At 32.7% G+C, this 21,878-nt stretch overlaps 2 protein-coding genes across 2 annotated transcripts; both read right to left on the bottom strand.

Annotated features, from left to right (window-relative positions):
- Positions 1 to 5,106: 5,106 nt before the first annotated feature.
- Positions 5,107 to 6,360, bottom strand: LOC120253679. The gene has a single exon (XM_039261959.1). It carries the CDS (start codon positions 6,358 to 6,360, stop codon positions 5,107 to 5,109), a length of 1,254 nt encoding a protein of 417 aa, XP_039117893.1.
- A 5,145-nt stretch (positions 6,361 to 11,505) lies between these two features.
- LOC120253680 lies at positions 11,506 to 19,190 on the bottom strand. The gene is made up of 4 exons (XM_039261960.1): positions 19,127 to 19,190; positions 12,510 to 12,687; positions 12,388 to 12,429; positions 11,506 to 12,310 (listed from the first exon to the last, which is right to left on the bottom strand). The coding sequence occupies exons 2-4, from the start codon at positions 12,673 to 12,675 to the stop codon at positions 12,210 to 12,212; spliced, it is 309 nt and encodes a 102-aa protein (XP_039117894.1). The 5' UTR covers positions 12,676 to 12,687; positions 19,127 to 19,190; the 3' UTR covers positions 11,506 to 12,209.
- Between the last annotated feature and the right edge of the window lie 2,688 nt (positions 19,191 to 21,878).

The raw sequence follows: 21,878 nt of genomic DNA, 5'->3' as shown, positions 1-21,878 counted from the left end.
TGTTGAGCAATATGATAATGCCTTGAAAAAGTAAGATTGAGAAAGAGAACAAAGCTGATTTTTGCTTCATTTAACTCATGTTTTCCATTGATCACTGACTGTTATTTTGAGAAGCAACTACAAGAAGCATACACAAATGAAATTTTTAAATTGTTTCAAGATGAGTTGCGAGGAATGATATATTGCAATCTTACTACCACTGGTGCCCATGGTGCAAGATGCTCATTTCAGTGTGATCGATGTTGTCAAAGGGAAAGAAGGTGCATTTAGAAAGCAAGTGGTATACAATGTTTACACCAACGAGGAAGAATTTGACATTAAATGCTCTTGTCAGTTGTTTGAGTTCGAGGGCATTATTTGTAGGCACATTTGCAAGGTGCTTATTGAGAAGAATGTGAACGACATTCCTTCTAGGTATATTTTACCACGATGGAGGAAGGACATCAAACGCATGCATACATATGTACAGAATTGTTATGATGACCCACAAACCAATGAGGAGAAACTGCGGTACAATAAATTGTGTTCTCATTTTACTAAAGCCGCAGAACTTGGAGCAGAGTCAAATGACAAATACATGTTCTTGATGAACTTTGTGGATGACGCAATTGGGAAGTTGATGGACAACACAACTTCAAAGGAAAAGTTAAAACCTATGTTGTCGGAGGAGACTAATGTGCCACACCAAAAATTTCTATCACCTCTAAAGGTGCGGAGTAGGGTCGTCCACCATCAAAAAGGAAGAAATCAAAAGTTGAAGAAATAATAATTAGAAACAAGAAAAAGGTATTTTTTATGTTGTATCATAATCACTAGTTCTTTAGTTTTGTCCGATGAATTTTTTTTTTTTCGCACTTGTATAACATCCATGTTATTATTGCCAGAAACCACAAACAAGGGGAGATGCATTAGCTCAAAAATTTTTACAAGATGATCATTGCACACAAGAGAGTGTGGTAACTGTCTTGTAATTGTCATTAATTTTTATGTTGTTTGATTGTTTATATGTATTTGAATCATTTAATTTCAAATAATGATTTGTTTGATTGCAATCTCTTTTCTTAGGTGAATTCAAATTCTATATCGATCAATCTGGACATGCATCACAGTTCTTCTTTAGGTTTTGCAAGCCAATGCAATGATCTCTAATTAAGGTGATTTGCAAGATGTACATATTTATTTTTGTATTTGATAGTTAGTGATTAAGGTTTTTGGTGCAAATTTTGTAATTACAAGCCATTGAAGTTGTGATGTATTATCCATTTTATTTTTTCAGGGAATCGTATTGTGGTGCAAATTTGTGGTCATGCTCATGGAGTTAAAACCCAAATTTTGTTGAAGATGAACCAAGGAACGTATTTGTGGTTTGTATTTGTTGTTACTTATATATGTTGTTGAAGATGAACCAAGAAATTTTGCATGTTGTTGAAGATGAACCAAGGATTATGTTAGTTGAAGAAATTTTGTGAGTTGCTCAGGTTTAAAATTGGTATGAAATTGGACTAGGGCTTATGTTTGTAATTGGACTAGGGCTTATGTTTGTAATGATATTTTTGTGGTGCATATGTTTGATATTAAGATGAACCAGGGCTTATGTTTGTTATGAAATTTTTGTGTGTTGCTTATGTTTGTTATCTTGAATGTAAAACAGAATACAAAAATTCGTGAATACGAGAATCATGTAACCCAGAAAATCTGCCTTCCTCCAGTCCCTTGCTCAACCTTTAACAAGACAAAAGAATAATATTACAAATTTCTCTAAATGAAATCTTGAATGCAGAACTAAATACGAAAATTTGTGAGTACATTGTTTATGAGACGTATAATACATCGTCTCTGCATTGTGATATAATAAAACTTTTGCCCGATGTCCCGAAAAACCTTGTCTTTTTGAACGAGTGGCCTTCAATGTTGATGTTGTTAAGCATGACCATTCTTGCTACAGCTGGAACAAAAAAATATGAAGCTTCCCAAGTGCTTTCCAGCTTCCATCAACTCGTTATAATAGATGATCGTGCCTTTTAGTGCACATCATCACTTGCCTAATTTTTCTTTGTTATGCCAAGATAAGACGGACATAGATGACAATAGTCGGATAAACTAAAAATCTTCATTCATTACCATCCGTGTCTCACATCAATGAATCGGAGGAGCAATGAGAAAACAAAAACATAAAAAAATTACAGAGAGTCACATAAAATGCAGCTTTTCATTCATTAACAAGGCTATGGAATATAACGCTGAAACTCGTAGTGGCAAATATCGGTGATTTATCCAACCCACTACGGGCCAAAACTGCACAAGTTTTTGTCAATTTATAAGCTTACTAAGAAAAATAACATCATCAATCAGTCAGATGAAGAATGCCCTTACCATCCATGATGTCATCTGCATAGATGGGTATTCCTTAACAATTTTTATTCTTCACCGTGGCCAAGGCCGCTCTGCATCATAACAATTTGCATAAGAAATATGGAGAAACATAGCTTACATGTCTCGAATGAGAAAAAGCTCATCTTGAAATTACTAAGACAAGATGATACCAAAAAGTGCTAAACCGGAGTTATACTATCGAAAGTACCACGTACACTTTTACAAAGACTGGAAATTTCATGATCATTTGTCGCTAGGTTTATAATCCAATGCAGAGAAATTTTCATATTTAAAAACCATCCGGTTTAAGAACTTACTTTCAACAATCAGCCCATAGTATAAAAAAAGAAGAGCATATTGTTTATATATATGAGACAACATATGAGGAAATTATATGCATAAACATTACATATTCGAAAGATGAGAAAAGCAGATCGAAAAATCACAAGTTCATTAGTAAAGTAAACATTCCATGTAGAAAAAAAGAACACATGCCTCGAATCAAAATGACTCAATGCAATTTACAACAAAGAAGTCAATTCACAACACCAATTTTTCTTATTCCAAAGTAACTATAAGGAACATGACATTAAGAATTATATGGAATCATTCTCGATCTCCACTTGTAGTCATACTGAACAAGAAAGAAGTGACAAAAGGCGAGACACTAAATAGAAGAAACTCACAATTTCAAGTGTAAAGGAAAATTTTTAGTAAGCCACGTTGATTTTTAAAACAAAGATTCCATTTGATCGAAACCCATAACAATTCATTCGGATCTAACAGAGCTAACGAGATCAATGCCAAATGTCTCAAAAACAATTTATTCACACTCATTTAATTTTTATATAAATCCTCAATAATTTCCATTCCAACAAGCTGCAATCAAAATAAACTCCACTTCATCTCCTTCAAATAATATTCTTTTGTTAAAAAATAAAACCATCTCAGAGCATGCTTTCAGTGAAATGTATTCAAAAGGATGAATAATCAGAACTAAAAATCAACATACAAGAAGCATGATTTCAGTGAAACAAATTCACAATCCTCAGATCTATTTACCTGCAGTGCTTCCCTTGCGAATGAATTTGTCAAAGGCTCAGATCTTGCCCCTAGGCTATTGTATAATTCACAATTCAGAAAAAATTCATTGAACGAATTCATGCTTCATCAAAGGCTCAGATTTTGCCCCCTATTCTTTCGCATGGCTAAACATGAATCAAGGGCTGCAACTAAAGTTGCCTCGCCACCCAATCTGTATACTCTTTTATAGGGCAAATCATCATGGCCACAAGAACAAGTAAGAGTAATGCTATATAGAGTGAAGCAACCACACGAACCAGCCAAATGACAGAAAGTAATACATGAAGACAAAATCAAAAAAAGAGGCTCATATAGCATTTTCTCCCACCCTACCCCCTCCCTATAGAACAATGGGAGTAGCGGTTGCCTGCTAGGCCATCCAAGCTACTACGCCATCATTGTAGAGAGATGAGGGGATGAGAGAAATAGCTAGGGCATCATCATTGCCTCTGTACCTGATTTCAAGCCGAGCTGAGACACTCGGACAAGGGCACCAGAGAGGGGAGCCACGGCACGAGAACGGAGACGAGAGCGGCGGCCAGGCTTTCATCCCCAAATTTCAGAGAACCTAGGGCACAAGTGAGAAGTGGACAGGGATCTACCGCATTAGAAAGGAGAGGAGGGGGAGCGACGCCCTAGCTTCTCGTACACCCCCGATCTCGTGTACCACCGATCCTCCCACCACTCTCCTCTCTTGTGCACCACCGATGCCCTAACTTCTCTTCCAAGCCAAACAAGAGAGATACGGGGCCAGAAAGTGGGTGAGGGAAGCGGCGACTGGGAGCGGCGACCGAGAGCGGTGACCGAAGAGGGAAGCAACAGGAGCGGGCGGCCGAGGGGTGGGAGGGAGCGGTCGAGGAGGCGGCGACCGAGGAGAGCACGGGAGCGTGACCGGGAAGAGGGAGGCGGCCGGGAGCGGGTGGGAGGGGAGCGGTGGGAGAGAATCCCGAAAGGGACTCACATGAGAGAAAGGGAGAGAGACCCGGTCGCCCACTCCTCCTTTTACTTTTTAATTAAAAGAATATCCACGTAACCAGCCACATCAGTCGTGTGGCTGGTTCGTGTGTTTCTTTCGCCTCATATAGCATTACTCTTTGCATAATTGCTACACACGCATGTTTGCATGGGAGGCCGGATACCTCCCAGCGCCTGCAGGAACATGTTCTCCTAGATTGGTTGACAGAATAACTTTGATTGTCAAGCACTTCGAACCATTTCCCGTCTGAGCGGCCGACAAGTAAAGACTTGCTCTCCTCTACTGTTTCCTCGAGGACTTTGTGGATATCGGGACATAGATGTGTTTCCCACTTTTTACAACGTTCACATCGCTCATACATCATATTCATCAATTTGAACCTGATATAAATATGTGTTCGAACGTAAGTACAAACCATAGATGTTAGGCAGTAATGTTCCATTTTAACCTTAAATGATTAATGTTGAACACAAATAAAAGAAAGTAATTGATTATTAACAAATAACACTGGTAAAATAACAATCCTAAACAATTGACACAAATGTTAAATGTGAACTAAGAATCTAGAACATGAAAGAGAGAACCTAAGTTGGTAGACATTATCAACATCACGTAAAGTGTTAATTGAACAGGTGCACCAAAAAAATAAAGAATTAGTTATGAAACGTAATGTTTCATTCCAAAATCTTGTACCTAATAGAGTCTACCATGTTGGACACCGGAAGATGGCGTGCATCCTTCACCCAAGCATTGAATGACTCGGCAACATTAGAATACATCTCACCCCATCTTGGTCCTTTGAACAAATAATTGCACCAGTGACCCATGTCTGATTTATTAAATAACCAGTTATGTGCCTGAATGGATGCAAGTGAAAGTGCATGCACAGCATCTTCATACTCTGCGGATGTGTAAGCATATGCAACCTTAACAATCAAAGAACAACATTCATCTTTTAGTGCTTTCCCTAGGCCACTACTGGTTTTGTAGAAGTTTGCCTGCAGATGCCGTAAGCAATACGCATGTGGTGATGAAGGAAAAACCTTCATAACTACGTTTATAAGCCCCTTGGATCTATCTGAAATGAATGTTATAATCTTGTCATAGTCGTCTTTGCCATACAGTGCATCACCCAATGTTGATACGAACCAAGTCCAATTTTCCTCCGTCTCATTGTCGACAATAGCGAAAGCTAAATGGAAGAAACCTTCATTACCATCCTTTCCAGTTGCAGCTAATAAGATCCCTCCATATTTCCCTAATAAATGAGTCCCATCAAGGAATAGTAAAGGTCTGCAACCCCTCTTAAACCCTTCAAGAGATGCATGAAAACAAAAAAACCCATGCCTAAAATGCTCGCCGTCTTTGTCGATGATGACAATGCTACCGGGGTTGGTTATAGACACTTTATCGGTGTACCATATAAGTAAGTCATAGCTTGCCACATCACACCCATGAAGAATCTCTCTTGTGTACTCTTTGCCCACCCAAGCTTGCTTGTAGGGCAAATGAACACCATAATCACGTAATATATCTCGTTGAGTATCAACTGCACGATACAAAGGACGATCACGGAGTTTCTGAATTACTTGTCTACTGACCCATTTCTTTGAAGCCTTTGGATGAGATGTCGTGCCAATACCACCACCGCAAGTGTGTGTTCCATTAGCAGTATTGATTCTGAAAGTGGGAAGATTACCTTCTTTTGAAGCATGAACACGCCACTGACAACTAAATTCGGCGCATCTAACAGTAACCCTTTGGGTATCATTTTTAATGAAATGAAAATCGAAGTTGCGTTTGATCGCCAAATCATGTAATACTTCTTTAAAGTGTCGTGCACTGTCATAACGTCGACCAATTGCGGTGATTTCTGCATCAACACTTGTTGAAGAGCTTGATATTGCCAAGACCCCTGAAGGTAGCATAGGGCATATGTCAAAGGAAACGGTTTGCGATAATGAATCCTTGCATATGGGGAAAGAAATAAAGAGTTATTCCGAAATTTGAATATAAAAGCTAAATATTAAACGGTAAGGCTGCTGATTAATTATTAACTATGTATAACAATAACATATGCAAGATATTAAACATGAAACTCAAATATGGGTCACAACTGACAACAAATGGCAAAATAAGCACATAAGTTACGTACGAGCCAATGGAAGAATCAAATGGACCCTCTGCCTCTACCATGTCAGTAGTGACCTCCACTATCATCGTGACGACATTTTGCTTGAACATCTTGTGTATATTACACATTCGTTGGAAATCATCTTGTGATCCAATACAAGAAATCGTCTTATGCCCATCCGGAATTAAATATTACAAAATCAAATTATCGGCTTCAAGACACCAACGCTTGCATACCTTATCTATCACTGCTTCCCACCCCTGCAACACCAAAAAGTCTAACACACAACCCTCTTCTTTATACCTCACAATGCAGTGAAGAGAATCTATCCACACCCTACAAAATAGGTGATACATGTAAACCTGAGTCAGTCATGCATTGAAACTCATTTAGATAACTGCGTCGTTTGCATGCATAAGTCACTCATCGATACAAACAACATGAAACCTAAATATGCCAACCAAAGGTTGCAAACCTGAGAAGACAAACGACGGTGAACTCTAATAGAGCTTCTCCGTCGCCTTCAAATAAACTCGTCAGCTGAACTCTCTCCTTCAAGCTAGACAAACAAGGTAGACAGCAACAAGGAGAAAAGCATGAGAAGAGACAAAAAAATAAATGGTACTTGCTTCTCCTACAAGTTCCCGTACATATACTCCTTGATCTCACCCGAAAGAATGATGTGATATGGCGCCAACTTTCCCTCCACGTTGAAGGGCACTTCTGGTATTTTGAGAAAACTTAACGTGAGAAATTAATAGCAGGGACGAAGAAGTAAACGTTTCAAAAAGGAGGGATATATTGAAGACTGAATTTGTCAAAGGGACTAATTGGTAAACCGAAAAAGTTACAGGGACTAAAAAATAATTTTCCCTAAAAAAACACACACAATTATGTTGGCTCATATTTCCATGTCATTAATTTCAATTTTTTTAAAACTTAAGGACATGATCATAAATATTATTTTAAAATATAAGGTTATATAAGTACTCCCTCCGTTCTTTTTTATTTGTCACAAATCCATGTTTCTTTTTATCTGTTATTTTTTAAAATCAACAAGCATTTCTCCAAAATTACCCTTAACATTTTATTCAATTCTCTTCTTAGAATTAAATATGACAGAGAATTGTAAAGATATAAATTAGTGGTAATTTTGAAAAGATAACTAATATTTTATAAAATTTTGAAAGGACCGGAGGGAGTAATTTTTATTTTTATTTTTATTTTTTTGTCTTCCTTGCAACCTAAGCAAACCTCGTAAGAATTTCTAACTTAAAAACCGTATTAAGACAAGCATATTAATTTTTTTACTATAGATTGGTTGCATCATTTATTTATTTAATTGATTTGTTTTTAAGAAATAGAATTTTTTTTTCGGAAACCCATTGAAACTTATTTAAATTTTTTAAAATTTTCCTTACATGTACTATCATCCAGATAAAAATTTTAAAAGTTGCTTCTAAAATTTGTAAGAACTAAAATGATAGTACATGTACTATCATCTAGCAAGTGATGAGTATTATTGCTTTATTTATATTCATAAAAATATTAATATTTTGGAGATAAGAGGTAAATAAAACCACCTTAAAAAATTAGAATATATATATATATATCCAACATTACCAACCTCTGGTCTTGCTACACCATGACAGAGGATGTCAATGACAGGCAATTGCGAAGCCAAAAAATCATTAATAAAATGGGCATAAATAACGCTTAATAAAAAAATTTAAATGTATTTAAAATTATATTATAACACAAGTTAATTATGATATCTAGTTCTATAAAAAAAATATTTTACATAAACAAGTATTAAAAATATCAAGAAGAACAAATTCATAAATGATTTTATATATTGATAGTGACCGTTGGTTTCATATCTACACAATTAAATATATTTTTATTAATGTACTTATATGAGTCTTAACAATTTTACAATAAATCAAACAAGGTCCGGAGATGATATTAGTAGGACATTAAAATTAGAAGTTTATCTTCAAATTAAAATATCTAAAATTAAATTCTTTTTCAAGTTAAGGTCTAAAAAATTAAATATTTAGTTTCATACTAAATCCTGTAAATTTTATATATATATATATATATATATATATAGATACATTCTTTTATATTAACATATAAAATTCAAAATTTATTTCATATTTAAAAAATATATATTATTAAACATATATAATTTTTTAAATGAAGGAGAGAACAACTGTCCCCTTGTTTTCTATGTGGCTTTACGACTGTCAACATGTGGAACTCTTGTGAAGGTGGCATTTGAGAAGAGAGAGGCAAACTCATAAGAGAAAAGTTATAAATTAATAAAAATATATATTAATTTATTAGATACAAAAAATTTTATAGGAATATAGAAGGTGTTTGAAAGTGAGCTCTACTTGGCCATTTTCCCATATTTTTATTTATACATGCAACCCCATAAAAATAAGAAATTAGACGTATATTTTTGTAAAATTGCGGCCAGTAGACGTACATATTGTACAGAGGTTAATTTTTATCTTTTGCAATTAAATTTTTTATTACATTAGAATATTCTTTTATTCTAAATTTAATTTAATGTTATCTTTTATTTAAATATTTAAATTTGAATAATTAATACTAATAAAAATTAATTGTTTTAAAATTAAAAAGTACCTTTTTAAAATAATAACAAATGTTTCTTATTAAATAATTTTAGTATTTACAACAAAGTCCTATGAATTTTTCAAATATTTGATATATATTTGGTCAGAATATTTTAGTAAAAAAAATGATATTATAAGATTATCTGCTAAGGAGACATGATAATCTTATTTTCCAACCACATAGTACTATGTTGCCAATAAAAAAATATTGTTTTTACACTACGCATAAACAATCCATACTTACCATACATATTTTACAATCATTTTATAAATATTTGTTAAAAAAATAAATGTAGAACTTAATATCATGAGTTTTATTTTACATTAATTAATATAAATATAAAATAATATGAATTTCTATCCTTTCAATTTTTTTGCACTCATCAGGCTTAAGATATATATGTAAATATGTATATATTTAAAAAAATTAAAAAACTGTTATTTTGGGAAAAAAATTGTCTATGCCCTCCTCCTAGCGGGGGTTTTTTAATTGCAAATTTTCTTTTGATTTTCATGTTTTTTTAAAAATTATATTTAAAATTTACAATATCAAAAGCCAATATATTTTTAAATATTTAGAAAAATTATTTTATTTAAATTTTTATGTCATTTTAGTGATTTTTCAAAAAAAAATTGAATTTAAAAGATGGCATATCAAAAGCCAATATATTTTTAAATATTTAAAAAAATTATTTTATTCAAATTTTTATGTCATTTTAGTGGTTTTCCAAAAAAAAAATTGAATTTAAAAGATGGCATATCAAAAGCCAATCTTCAATCTTGTAATATATTTTTAAAAATTTAAAATATATATTTAATCATTGTTATTTTGGAAAAAAATTATCTATGCCTCCTCTTGTCGCGTTTTTTTAATTGTAATTTTTTTTCATTTTCATGATTTTTTAAAAAAATTATATTTAAAAGTCGATATACCAAAAGCCAATTAGCCATCTAATGATATATTTTTAAAAATTTAAAATATATTTTTAAACATTTAAAAAACAATTATTTTGAAATATATATATATATATATATATATATATGCCCCTCCTCGTGGTGCCACCTCATGACATGGCAAATATTTTGTTACGTGGTTTATTTCTGCAAATTTTCTTGTTATTTTAATGATTTTTATAAAAAAATTCATAATTAAAAGTTGTCCTATCAAAAGCCAATGTCCTATGTAACGATTTATTTTTTAAAATTTAAAATATATATTTTAAATATTTAAAAGACTGTTATTTTGAATCTATGCTAAACTGGTAACCCGGCATCTAAACCAATCCAAATCTTTGATTTATTTAAGAACTCCATGTATTTATTAAACCCGGATTGGCCTACCTGGTAACCCGGCATCTAAACCAATCCAAATCTTTGATTGGATCACTTATACAATCAATCCGATCTAACCCATCTTAGATTGGCAACCTTGATGAATGTCGAGGTTTTTTAATTATGACTCTGGTGAGTAGAATTTTATTTTTGAAATAACTTTTTTTTGTTAATAAATAATTACCAACATGACTAACGATTTGTGGATTAAAAAATAATCTTAATTTTAAAATAATATTTATTTCTTTTTATTAACCCAACATTTACCTAAATGAGCTTGGGAGTGTTTGATGCTAAACTGGTTTTAATAACTATACTCCAAACAATACACAAACTATTGATATACTTTATCGCACAAAATAAAAATATTTTTTTAATAATTATAATTAGCTAGGTATTTTAAGTTTTTCAAAAGTTAGTATACATAGTATAAAAAATATTTTTTAAAAATACAAAAATTATTATACATATTAAATGCGAAACCTTCTTTGCAATAATATACAAGAGCAACCCGAAGTTCATGTTTTATTTATTGATATAGAAACCTTCTTTGCAATAATATTAATGAGGAACTCTTTATTTCTTATTTATTAATGACAACCTACTCAAAATTCAAAAATACAAAATATATTAAACATATAAAATGATGATCATTAGAATCCCAATGACTTAAAAAAAAAAAAAACTGGAGCAAAATTGTAATTAACAAATTAATTATACAAGCAACAACCATTACTAAACAATTCTCATTTCATAGAAAAAAAGATAAACCATATACTTAAAATTAATAATAGCAATTAAATACATTATTATACTAGGAGGTCAAAATAAGAAATCCAATCAATAGTTACTGTTTCACACAGTAGCCAAATTTTGAAATAGCACAAACTCCACAAACTAGAACCAATATGAAGCTAAATAATAGAAAATACAGAGAGACAAAATAATTTAATGCAATACAATCCAATATTCAGGAACTCCCTGTCTTTCCTTGGCTTAGTGTTCATAAACAGTTCAAAAGAGTTCACAATCTCTTGATGCAATCCAATCCAATCCAATCCAATTTATCTATAGATTTATCAGAAGAAGTATCATCACCTTATTATGATCTTGAACAGTATACCAGCCTGAAAAACAGCTCAATGACGATCTCATCCATGTAACAAATACCTCGAATTAGTAAAACAATTGGTAGTTAGATAACCATACAGCTGGTCCTTTTTGCATCCTTTGTGTCTTTAATTGGTCTGACAGTTGCTATCCTTCGAGTTCAATATCATTCTACCACCCCACGGATTGCCACATGGTTGCATTAAGTTTCCAATTGATGTCTCTATAGTGTGGTTGGTGAACAGAGCTCTCACAAAATCACAGGCCTTGATTAACATCCATTAAATTTGATTTCCTTGAAAACTAATCATCCAATTGATGGAGAGGTATAGATATACTCTGGCAGCAGAACACACAACCTGTTCACCAGAAATAAATGGATGCATCAAAATCTGGCAGCCACAAACCATCTGTTGGTTCTTTGGTTTAATGGCAGCTTGGCTTAAATAAATTTTTTTAAAAAAATTCTTGGGTGCCAACAAGAATCAGGTACAAGGCAGACTATTTGGATAACTCACCATTGATTTCTTTTGCACTCCTCTTGTCTACCCATCTTTTATGCAGGCAAAAGCTGGTAACTGACAGGAGCACAAATACAACAACTGCAGGAATTCCAATAGCTGCAAAAACTATTGCCGTTTTGTATTTTTATTTTCCCTGCAAGAAAGGTATATAACAGTTCATTATGGTATGTAATTCCTGAATGCCTCAAAAGCAGCGGCAATATACTGAACCTGTCACTGAAAAAACAGGTGGTGATGTTCTTACAGTTGCATCTGCAGTGAAGAATGGATGGTGAGTAAGGGAAAATGTTTTGTCATCAGTACATAAAAAGCTTTAATTAAGCAAGGTTTACCTCTTGGTGAAGAAACAGGTGAAGGAGTTTCTGCAGTCTCTGTATAGAAATTGCAGAAGGGATACACTTCAAACCCCAGATAACAACTCATTCCAAGCAGGACCCCACCTTGCTGGTGCCCATTGCCCATATTCTGAATTTGTGCGATATAACAGAGAAGGCACATGTTGCAGTCTTCCTTGGATGATGGTGCAGTAAAAAAAATTACATAAAGGAAAAATAGCTTGAGGACCAAGGCAAATATTGTTAAAGGGCATGATGAGAAACAGATATTCAATTATTAGGAGTGTCTCGATGATTTATAAGCATGTACTGGATCAAGACTAAATAGCTTTTGAATTAGATTCCAATCCCAAGAAGAGTCATCATCAAGAAATAGGTTACTCAAGTTGGCTGCATTAATGTCAAAGTCCTTATGAATATAAGTTTGGTTTATATGCAATTGGGTATGAATTATGAGACACATATATCAAGAGTACCATTAATTCCATAAAAGTATCAGATCACTACCCAATTGCTTGTGTGATCAGTTCAGCATTTTGAGACATATAATCACCTTTTGGATCTTAAATTTAACCATCACGATAACATGTCCAACATTGTGAGGCATATAACCAACCAAACCAAATTTCAAAAAACAAAGTAAACATGTCCAACTGGCCTCATAGTTTTACTGCAGTATGAGACCCCTTTTGGATCATAAATTTAACCATCACTACAACATGCATAAACTTGCATCTTCCCTCTTTAATTCTTAAGAATGATCTTTCTTACAAGATACTAAAGGCCAGTTCCAGTTTCTAACAAATTTTAAAGCAAAGAAGATTATCTATGAAGTACCACTAGTAATGTTCTATCATTGATTCCTAAAACTGTTCAACTACCCATTCATTGTGTAACCATCATTGTCAACATTTTTGTTTCCTATAAACAAGCAAATCAAAGTTCTTATGTCAATTAAAACTAAGTTCTAAAAGGCCCCCAAATTCTGACAACTTAAGCTCCAAAAACCAACATATGATGAATTTTCAAATTTCCCATGATCTAGCCAGTTAATCAATTATAAAAATCAAACTACCACAAACACATGAATAGAATCTAGCTCAAATACAAACTTATCTAGAAGCACATTTCAAAACAGATAAAATTCAAGATTAGACTCAGTCATGGACACCAAATGATAATACTAATTTTATTTACATCTATCCATCTTATAACGAGGACGGGTAATCCTAAGTTCACATGATCTTCATATCAGAGCATGCATCACTGGTTGTCCAATTAATTAGAATAAATAACCATTTTGATAGTTTGCAATTATGTATCAATCAAATGTTAAATTGCGATAGTCTAAATTAGTTTGACCTTTGCCACATGCTGCTAGCACATATTAAAATGGGGTATCTTCTAATTGAGTCAATCCAATAAAAGGTGTACTTTGTTATCAATTAAAATAACAATAACCAAATATTCTTCAATGCCATGAGTCCTTGCGCTAGCCAATACTCAATACGCATTATGAGATAATCAATGAACAACATTGAGTCTACAAATATTTATTTGACAATAAAAGTAAGATTAGTCAAGGATTGATCCATAGCATGTCCCTTCTAAAAGAGAGACTAGGGCTTGGTGTTATACGACAAAAACTTTTGACTTATTAAAAAGAAAAACATCTTTAAAAAGCTACCAAAAAAAAAAAAGAAGGAAAAAGCAAGACAGAAAGGTCACATGGGCTAACCTATATTAAACAAAAAGAGCCAAAGAAGGCTATGAGTTATTATCCAATAAACTGTAAGGTCACAAATAAGTTAGAAAGATATATTGTTTATCACTAAACAATATGAAAAAACCTAAGAGGCTACATTTAATGTATAACAAACTGTGATGTCATAAATGATTTAAAAAGACGAAATGTTTATTATTAGCCAAAGAAGGCTACGCTTTAATGATTATTTAATTCAATGATATTATTTTTAAATAATACATCTTATTATTATTGCTTTTAAAAATATTTAATTAAATCAAAAATTTGATCAACTCAAATAAAAAAATTTTTGCTACTATACCAACATTAAGAAAAATCCCTTTAAATCCCACTCTTTTAAACCCCCGCCAATTAGGTTTTAATAAAATTAGGCCAACATTGAATGCCACTACAATTACAAATAAAATCTTTGAATGAAAAAAATCTTAATCCAAAATAGGAATAGAATCTAAGGTAAAGTCATGAAAACTAGTCTCAAGGAAATTATAAATAAAATTCACAAATAGTGAAAACAATAAATCCATCTAACAAATAAACTTATCAAAATTGCCATACCATAACCAGCTTCAAAAATGAAATGAAAAAAAGAGAAATCCTCAACTAGGTAAGGTCGAAGAAGCCAAAACCTCAACTAGGTTAGGTCGAAGAAGCCAAAAATAAATAGATAAATAATAACAAGAGCAAGCCAAATTCTGAGACACATTTTCCATAAAGTCTTAACAGCAACCACCCTACTTCTAAGAAAAAACCATTCTAATAATGCTGAAGAAAAGTTCCCATTCCCGCTTGTTCTCCAGCTTAATAACTGAAGCAAACAACAATGTGAGGCAAACAAATTATCACCTATCTTAACAAGAGGAAAACACAAACAAATGAAATGCAATGACACCAAGCGAATTCTGATGTATATCAACAGTCTGTAGTGAGAAGTTCCAATTTTCCTAAATAACGGAAGTAAATTGCTACGTGAGCCAAACAAGTTATCACCTATCTTAACAAAAGAAGAAAGCAAATGAAAATCAATGATATCAAGTACGAATTATGATTTATAACAAAAGTATTTAGAAATAACTTCTGTGAGGTAAACAGTTAGCTAGCAATAGTAGTCACCCTTCACATTCTCAAGCATGAAACTAACGGATTGGAAAATTCTCGGAAGTAAACTTACAAAACCAACACACCTCATCACCTAGCAAACAAGAATACAAAAAACAGATATAATATTTGATCATCACTCCACAAAGTTATACTCAAATCCCTTTTATGCACAATAAAAGAGGCAATTGATATCATCAAAATTTTCAATACAACTAAAACACAACCAACTATTCTTGGGCTACTAAAATCAAACAAGTATATCAAAACAGAGAAATATATGGACTAGGGATATAGAACACTTCTACAATGATCTTCGATTAACAACAGATTTTCTCTACACAAATAACACTGAATATGGCTCCCAACGATGAGTGAACCATAAATAAATAAATAAATAAAATAATAATAGAAAAATAGAAATGGCATTTCAAGAGGGATTCATCACAAATCCAGTGAACTAAATCAAGAAAAAAAATACATAACAAAACAAGGGAAATCACCATTATCAACAATCCAGTGAATTCATGATTTGTCCATGATGAATTACAGTCCCACCAACAGACACTCATTGCCATAGATAAAAACCCCCCAAATTTTGACAGAAGACAATTTCCACATAACACTAATTGCTACTTTAGTTGCCATAATAGATCACATGACAATAAAGATTACAGCGAGACCATATTTTGTGAGGTTAGAAGAAGCCCCCTCTTAAGTTCTATCAGTTCTGGACACTGAGTTAAAAGATATTTAATCAAATCTCGTATGTGAAAATAGATATATATGCCAAGTTCCAATTTCTACGAAACAAACTGAAAGGCCAGACTACTTTCAAAAGAAAAAATCAATAAAAACCATAACGTTCAACCAACAAATTCTCCAGAAACACAAACAAATATCTAGATCATATAATAGAAAAGGTAGAATCAAACATAATTGATTAATGCTTGTCAATAATTATATTGTCAGTGTCTATTCAAAATTATGAATCATTGATAACTACAGACCAGGAGTACAAACAATAAATGAGTACAAACGATACATGGAACTTTTGAAAACGATAGTGAAATCATGCCATTGCATTGACATGAAACCCCCTATCTAAAGGTAAGAAAACCCCAATCTAGTAGCCAAAGAAAACTGCAAGCTGGTGTACGAAAATGGCAGCAATACATAGAATAAACCAGATTGGGAGGATATGCTCATCTAGTGCTCAACAAAGTCCCCTTTGAAAGAATAACCTTTGGAAACAACAACAATAAATTGATCAAAACATATTACAGAAAATCATGCTTTGTCTTGTCTGGTTATGAATAACATCCCCCTTTGAAAGATACATGTTTAAACAGTAAGAACCATCAAATTCTGAAAGCACGCAATTTCCACAAAACAAAGCATTTTTTGTGTGGCCACATGGAAACCCCTCTTAGAAAAACCAAGTACCAAGTACACACAGCCCAACATTGAAAGATATCGATTTTCACAGTTAAGAGACTCCAAAGTCTGACCAAAGGCAATTTCAAACAACCAATAATTTCGGTCTTACTTGTCAAATTAGATCAAAACAAAAATAACAGCAGAGGGCACTTTATGTGGTGATATGAAACCCCTCTAGAGAAAACCAACCATCAAACAATGAATTTCAATTTTCCATACTCTAGCCAATTAACAATTTATCATGCAAAGCCCAAATATACAATAACATGTACAAAACTTCAAAGGCCAATATAGCAAATAGAAATCAGAAGCCCTTTCCGAGAATCCCCATTCCAAGAAAATCAAATATATCCAGCAATAATGACCGTCTCTTGAATCCTTGCTATCCCATGTAAGACTCCTAACTGTTCAACTCCTTCAGTAGAAAATAATTTGAAAACTTTCCATATAGTTCACGTAAAACCATCTCTCTGGAATTCCAGAGTATCTCCATTTCATTAAGCCATAATATTCTTAAAAGAGCAGCAATTCCTCAAAACATCAATAGCTTGGGGTTTAAAGCAGAGATCTTAAAAACACAAAAGTAGTATGAAACCGTTGAACAAACAAAAGAATACTGCATACTCGAGATAGAAACAAAAACCACCAACTTCTTATGACAATTATTCAGTGAGACATGTTGTTACGAAAATCAAGATCAAATCAAACACACTAATGTAAAAGTAATGATCTACAACAAACAAACAATAGACCTTATATGGAGGCATAAAAAAAATAGGCACAAAAGGAATTCCCATCCCTTGGGTCCTATGAGCGTGACAGAAAGCAACAACGACCACCAAAAAAAATGAAGAAGAAGAAGCTCAAGCTATCCCACTAAATTCAAACTAGAAAGTAAATCATCTAGAAAAGAAAAGCAAAAAACAGTGAACATAAATATAGTAATGCCCCAATTTATCACTCTCCAATTTCCATCAATAAGAACCACAGTGTCCCACATTCGAACCGATAAAATTTGTAATATTTTTTAAGAGAAAACTAAAGAGAAATACTGAAATTAAGGATCGAAGAAAAACTCATATGAAACTGCGGGATCCTTCTCCGGCTCAGATGAATTTTTCTAACCTTTCGGCTATTCTAGAATCCTAACAATTAAGTGAATACTTCATTTTTTTCCTTTTCAAAATCCTTTGGGAAATTTCATTCTATATTCCGTAGGTTTATTTAGTTCTTGTTTTGTGCATGCAACATACGGAGAAACTGACTTTCTGATTTTATTTTTCTTTTGCTAAAATTATTTTTTTCATGTGAGTGCATAATTCGTTTATATCATTACTTTCTCTATCTTTTCCGTATTACTTTTGTTATAATCTAAAGTGCAAATGTCCTTTCTTTCCAGAAGTAGAGAAGTTACTGGACCAGGCCAAGCCTTCCCCTTCACAATGTAAAGATTGGTTCCTCTGTATGAACTATATACTTTCAAAAACTCATCTGGAATTTGATAAATCTATAATGGTAATTACTGCAAAGTGCTTTGATGATTGAATACATGATATAATCAAATTTTTTATACGTGCTACAAAATACTTCGTTTTTGTATAAACTTAACTATCTACTTGAAATTTATACATCATTATCGATAGAGTAATATATTATTTCTAATAATTCATAATAAAGAGGCCAGCTACTGAAAAGACTATCTTTACGTACTACATCTAATTCTTCTCGATACGCAATGTATAAATTTAACTTTCTACTTGAAATTAAATTATAAAATTCTATTGAAAAACTCATTAAAACATTCAAAACGATAAAATTTGTACTTTTCTTTTAAGAGAAAACTAAAGAGCAATACTGAAATTAAGGATCGAACAAAACTCATATGAAATTGCGGGATCCTTCTCTGGTTCAGATGACTTTTTCTAACCTTTCTGCTGTTCTAGAATCCTAACAATTAAGTGAATACTTCGTTTTTATCCTTTTTAAAATCCTTTGGGAAATTTCATTCTATATTCCGGAGGTTTATTTAGTTCTTTTTTTGTGCATACAACATACGGAGAAACTGGCTTTTTGATTTTATTGTTCTTTTCCTAAAATTAATTTTTTTTCATGTGCGTGCATAATTCGATAATATCATTACTTTCTCTATCTTTTCCGTATTACTTTTGTTATAATCTAAATTTGCTAATATAGTTTCCACTCTCACAAAATAAGCTTCTACCGTAGTTAATTTTATTTTACGGATAAGATATATTTTTTTTCAAATAATTTTATATAGATCCATAATAAACTTCAGATATAATTTTCAAAGTACTTGTTCTCCGAGGAAAAGTGCAAATGTCCTCCCTTTCCGGAAGCAGAGAAGTAACTGGACCAGGCCAGGCCTCCTTCTTCACAGTGTAAAGAATGGTTGCTCTGTATGAACTATATACTTTCAAAAACACATTTGAAATTTAATAGATCTAGTGGTAATAACTGCAAAGTGCTTTGATTATTGCATACATGCTATAATCAAATTTTTTATGCGTGCTACAAAATACTTTACAAATTTGATACATGCCACAATATACTTTATAAATTTGATACTTGCTACAATTATCAATCTGCAAGGAGCAATAACATTGAAAGATTTGACTGTATTAGAACAGCTAAATCTACACCCATAGTTGGGGTCTTAACATTTAGCCAGGAAAAAAAATGGAAAATTTGCACCCAGCACACTGTAACAACACAAACAAGTAGGACATCTATACAGGTGTCCATGTATGGAAAATTCAAACCATGTTATAAGTGCAAACTAGAAAAACAATAAGCAACACTCAGTTACATAAGAAAATTAAACATCCTGCATAAGATCAATGACGAAGACCACAACAAAAGATGTTAATTTCTTGACACTATATCAAAGCGCACAAACAAGAAGCAGCTAATTTATTTAATCAAGTACGAAGTTCATACCTTCATAAAATCCTCATGGATAACGTAATCACACTCGGCACAGATTACTGACATTCCAACTTCAGTGCAGACATTGAGAAGGTCTACTCCATTAAAACACTACAAGGAAGCATAAAATTTAAAGTCAAGAAAAATGTTATTCATATTCATAGATAAGGTTATTCAAATTCATAAATAGAGAATAAACTTACTTCAGCACGCTTAACAACTGCTTCATTGTCGATCTCACAATGTTTAGCAATACCAGCTGCGTGAATTTTTGAAATTTTCATTCTTGATTGTTCATTTGGCAGTGGAATCTATATTTTCCTTATCTAATCTGCCTGGGCGAAGAAGTGCAGGATCAGAACATCTAGTCGATCTGTTGCCATGATCTTGACTTGGTAGGAGAAAAAAATAATCCACACAATTATGATAGAAGGATTCAGAATGGTCAACAGCACAAGTCCTGATGATCCATGAATAGGATGCATGGCTGAATAAGGTGGCATATTTTTAAAAAAGGTATTGGCAAAAAACCTCAACTAACAACCTCTACATAAAGCTAAAGTTACACAACATATAACAGAGGGGTTCACATCAAATACACCACCATGTATGTAAAAATGAGACCAGCACATAAAGCTTCCAAAATAAAGAAATAATTACCTGATGATCTCAGACATATCCGAACATCTCCCTTATGAGATGAGCACTTTCACCAATATATTTATCTATAATAGCACCTGTTACAACCTGCACAAAGAAATCAATAATTAGGTGCTGAAATATGACCTTATGAACACTATGACCAAAGAAAAAAAAAGTTTTATTCAAAGTGTAAAAAAAGAAAATGGTACTACTGAGTCTTTATTCCATTGTAGATGACTCCATATTTATTCATTTGGAAGCTTAATCATGAGTTAGCAAAGTTTCTAGTTCTAGAAAAATAAGAACAGATGAAAAATTAACGTCCTAGTAAAGTCTATGTCTTACAGCTGGACGGATTTCTAATACTTGACTTACAGTATCTCTAATGAGAAATATAATATCTTGATTTACATCAAAACTACAAACATAACAACACTCAAATTCCAACCAACCACAAGAAAGCCTTCATTAGAAGAAGTCTGGTCATTTTCACGGTTGGAAAAATACATATGAGTAGAGTAGACATGCACACACAACATTTTCAGTGGACTTGCAAGTTGAGAAAACAATGAAAAACATCACATGAATCATGACTTATGTGATGTTTAACATTTCAGTCTCCAATAGAGGAACCTTACAATTTACAGCAACATCACATGAGTTACAACATTCTCATCTTATCAACATCATACATAAATATCACAACTTTCCACACTTAATATCTTCTAAAAATAAGGCCAATCTAAGAAAAGCCCAATCTCAAGCTTCTAGAAATAAAACAATTAGTTCTTCAATTCCAAACTAGTACGAGCGACCCAAGACCTAATCATATAGCACAACCACCACAAAAAACACTAATTTTATACATCTCCATCATTTACGAGTATCAAACAGACCAAGCTCATAAAAATTAAACCCTAGGCCATCTCAAAAACCTAATAAAAACAGAGCAAACCATCATCCCCCAAAATAACATCTTTGATCAGCCAAATCCATCCGTGACATCCAACAAAATCTTAGAAAAAAAAAAGCTCCCGATCTAATCAAACAAAGATCTAGTTAAAAAGAGGAAAAAGAGAGAACGAAACCGAAAGAGAGAGAGAGAGAGAGAGAGAGAGAGAGAGAGATCATTCTCTTCGTTCTCCGGCCACTATTGTTCTGATTTACAACCGAGGTCTGTCTCGATGGGATTCGTTGGGATCCAGACCGGGTTAAATCAAATAAAAATAAAAATGTTTTCAAAATTTTACCATTAGACCCTTTAAATCAAATAAAATCAAAAAAACATCAGAATTTCAAAAATTTGAAAAAAAAAAAATTCTTTCCATTCAAATATTTGGTTGTAGTCTTGTAGATAAAAAAAAAGTAAACTACCCAGATAGTCCCTAAACTATGGGGTTGTTCCTATTTTGGTCACTGAAGTTTGAAAATTTTCAATTGCATCCCTAAACTATCTATTTCCTTTCAATCAAGTCCTC

Source organism: Dioscorea cayenensis, unplaced genomic scaffold (genome assembly GCF_009730915.1).
Source record: "Dioscorea cayenensis subsp. rotundata cultivar TDr96_F1 unplaced genomic scaffold, TDr96_F1_v2_PseudoChromosome.rev07_lg8_w22 25.fasta BLBR01000161.1, whole genome shotgun sequence".
In the NCBI taxonomy this organism is placed as follows: Eukaryota; Viridiplantae; Streptophyta; class Magnoliopsida; order Dioscoreales; family Dioscoreaceae; genus Dioscorea; species Dioscorea cayenensis.
The sequence above is the reverse complement of the archived record's forward strand: the minus strand, read 5'-3'. Positions and strand labels throughout refer to the sequence as shown.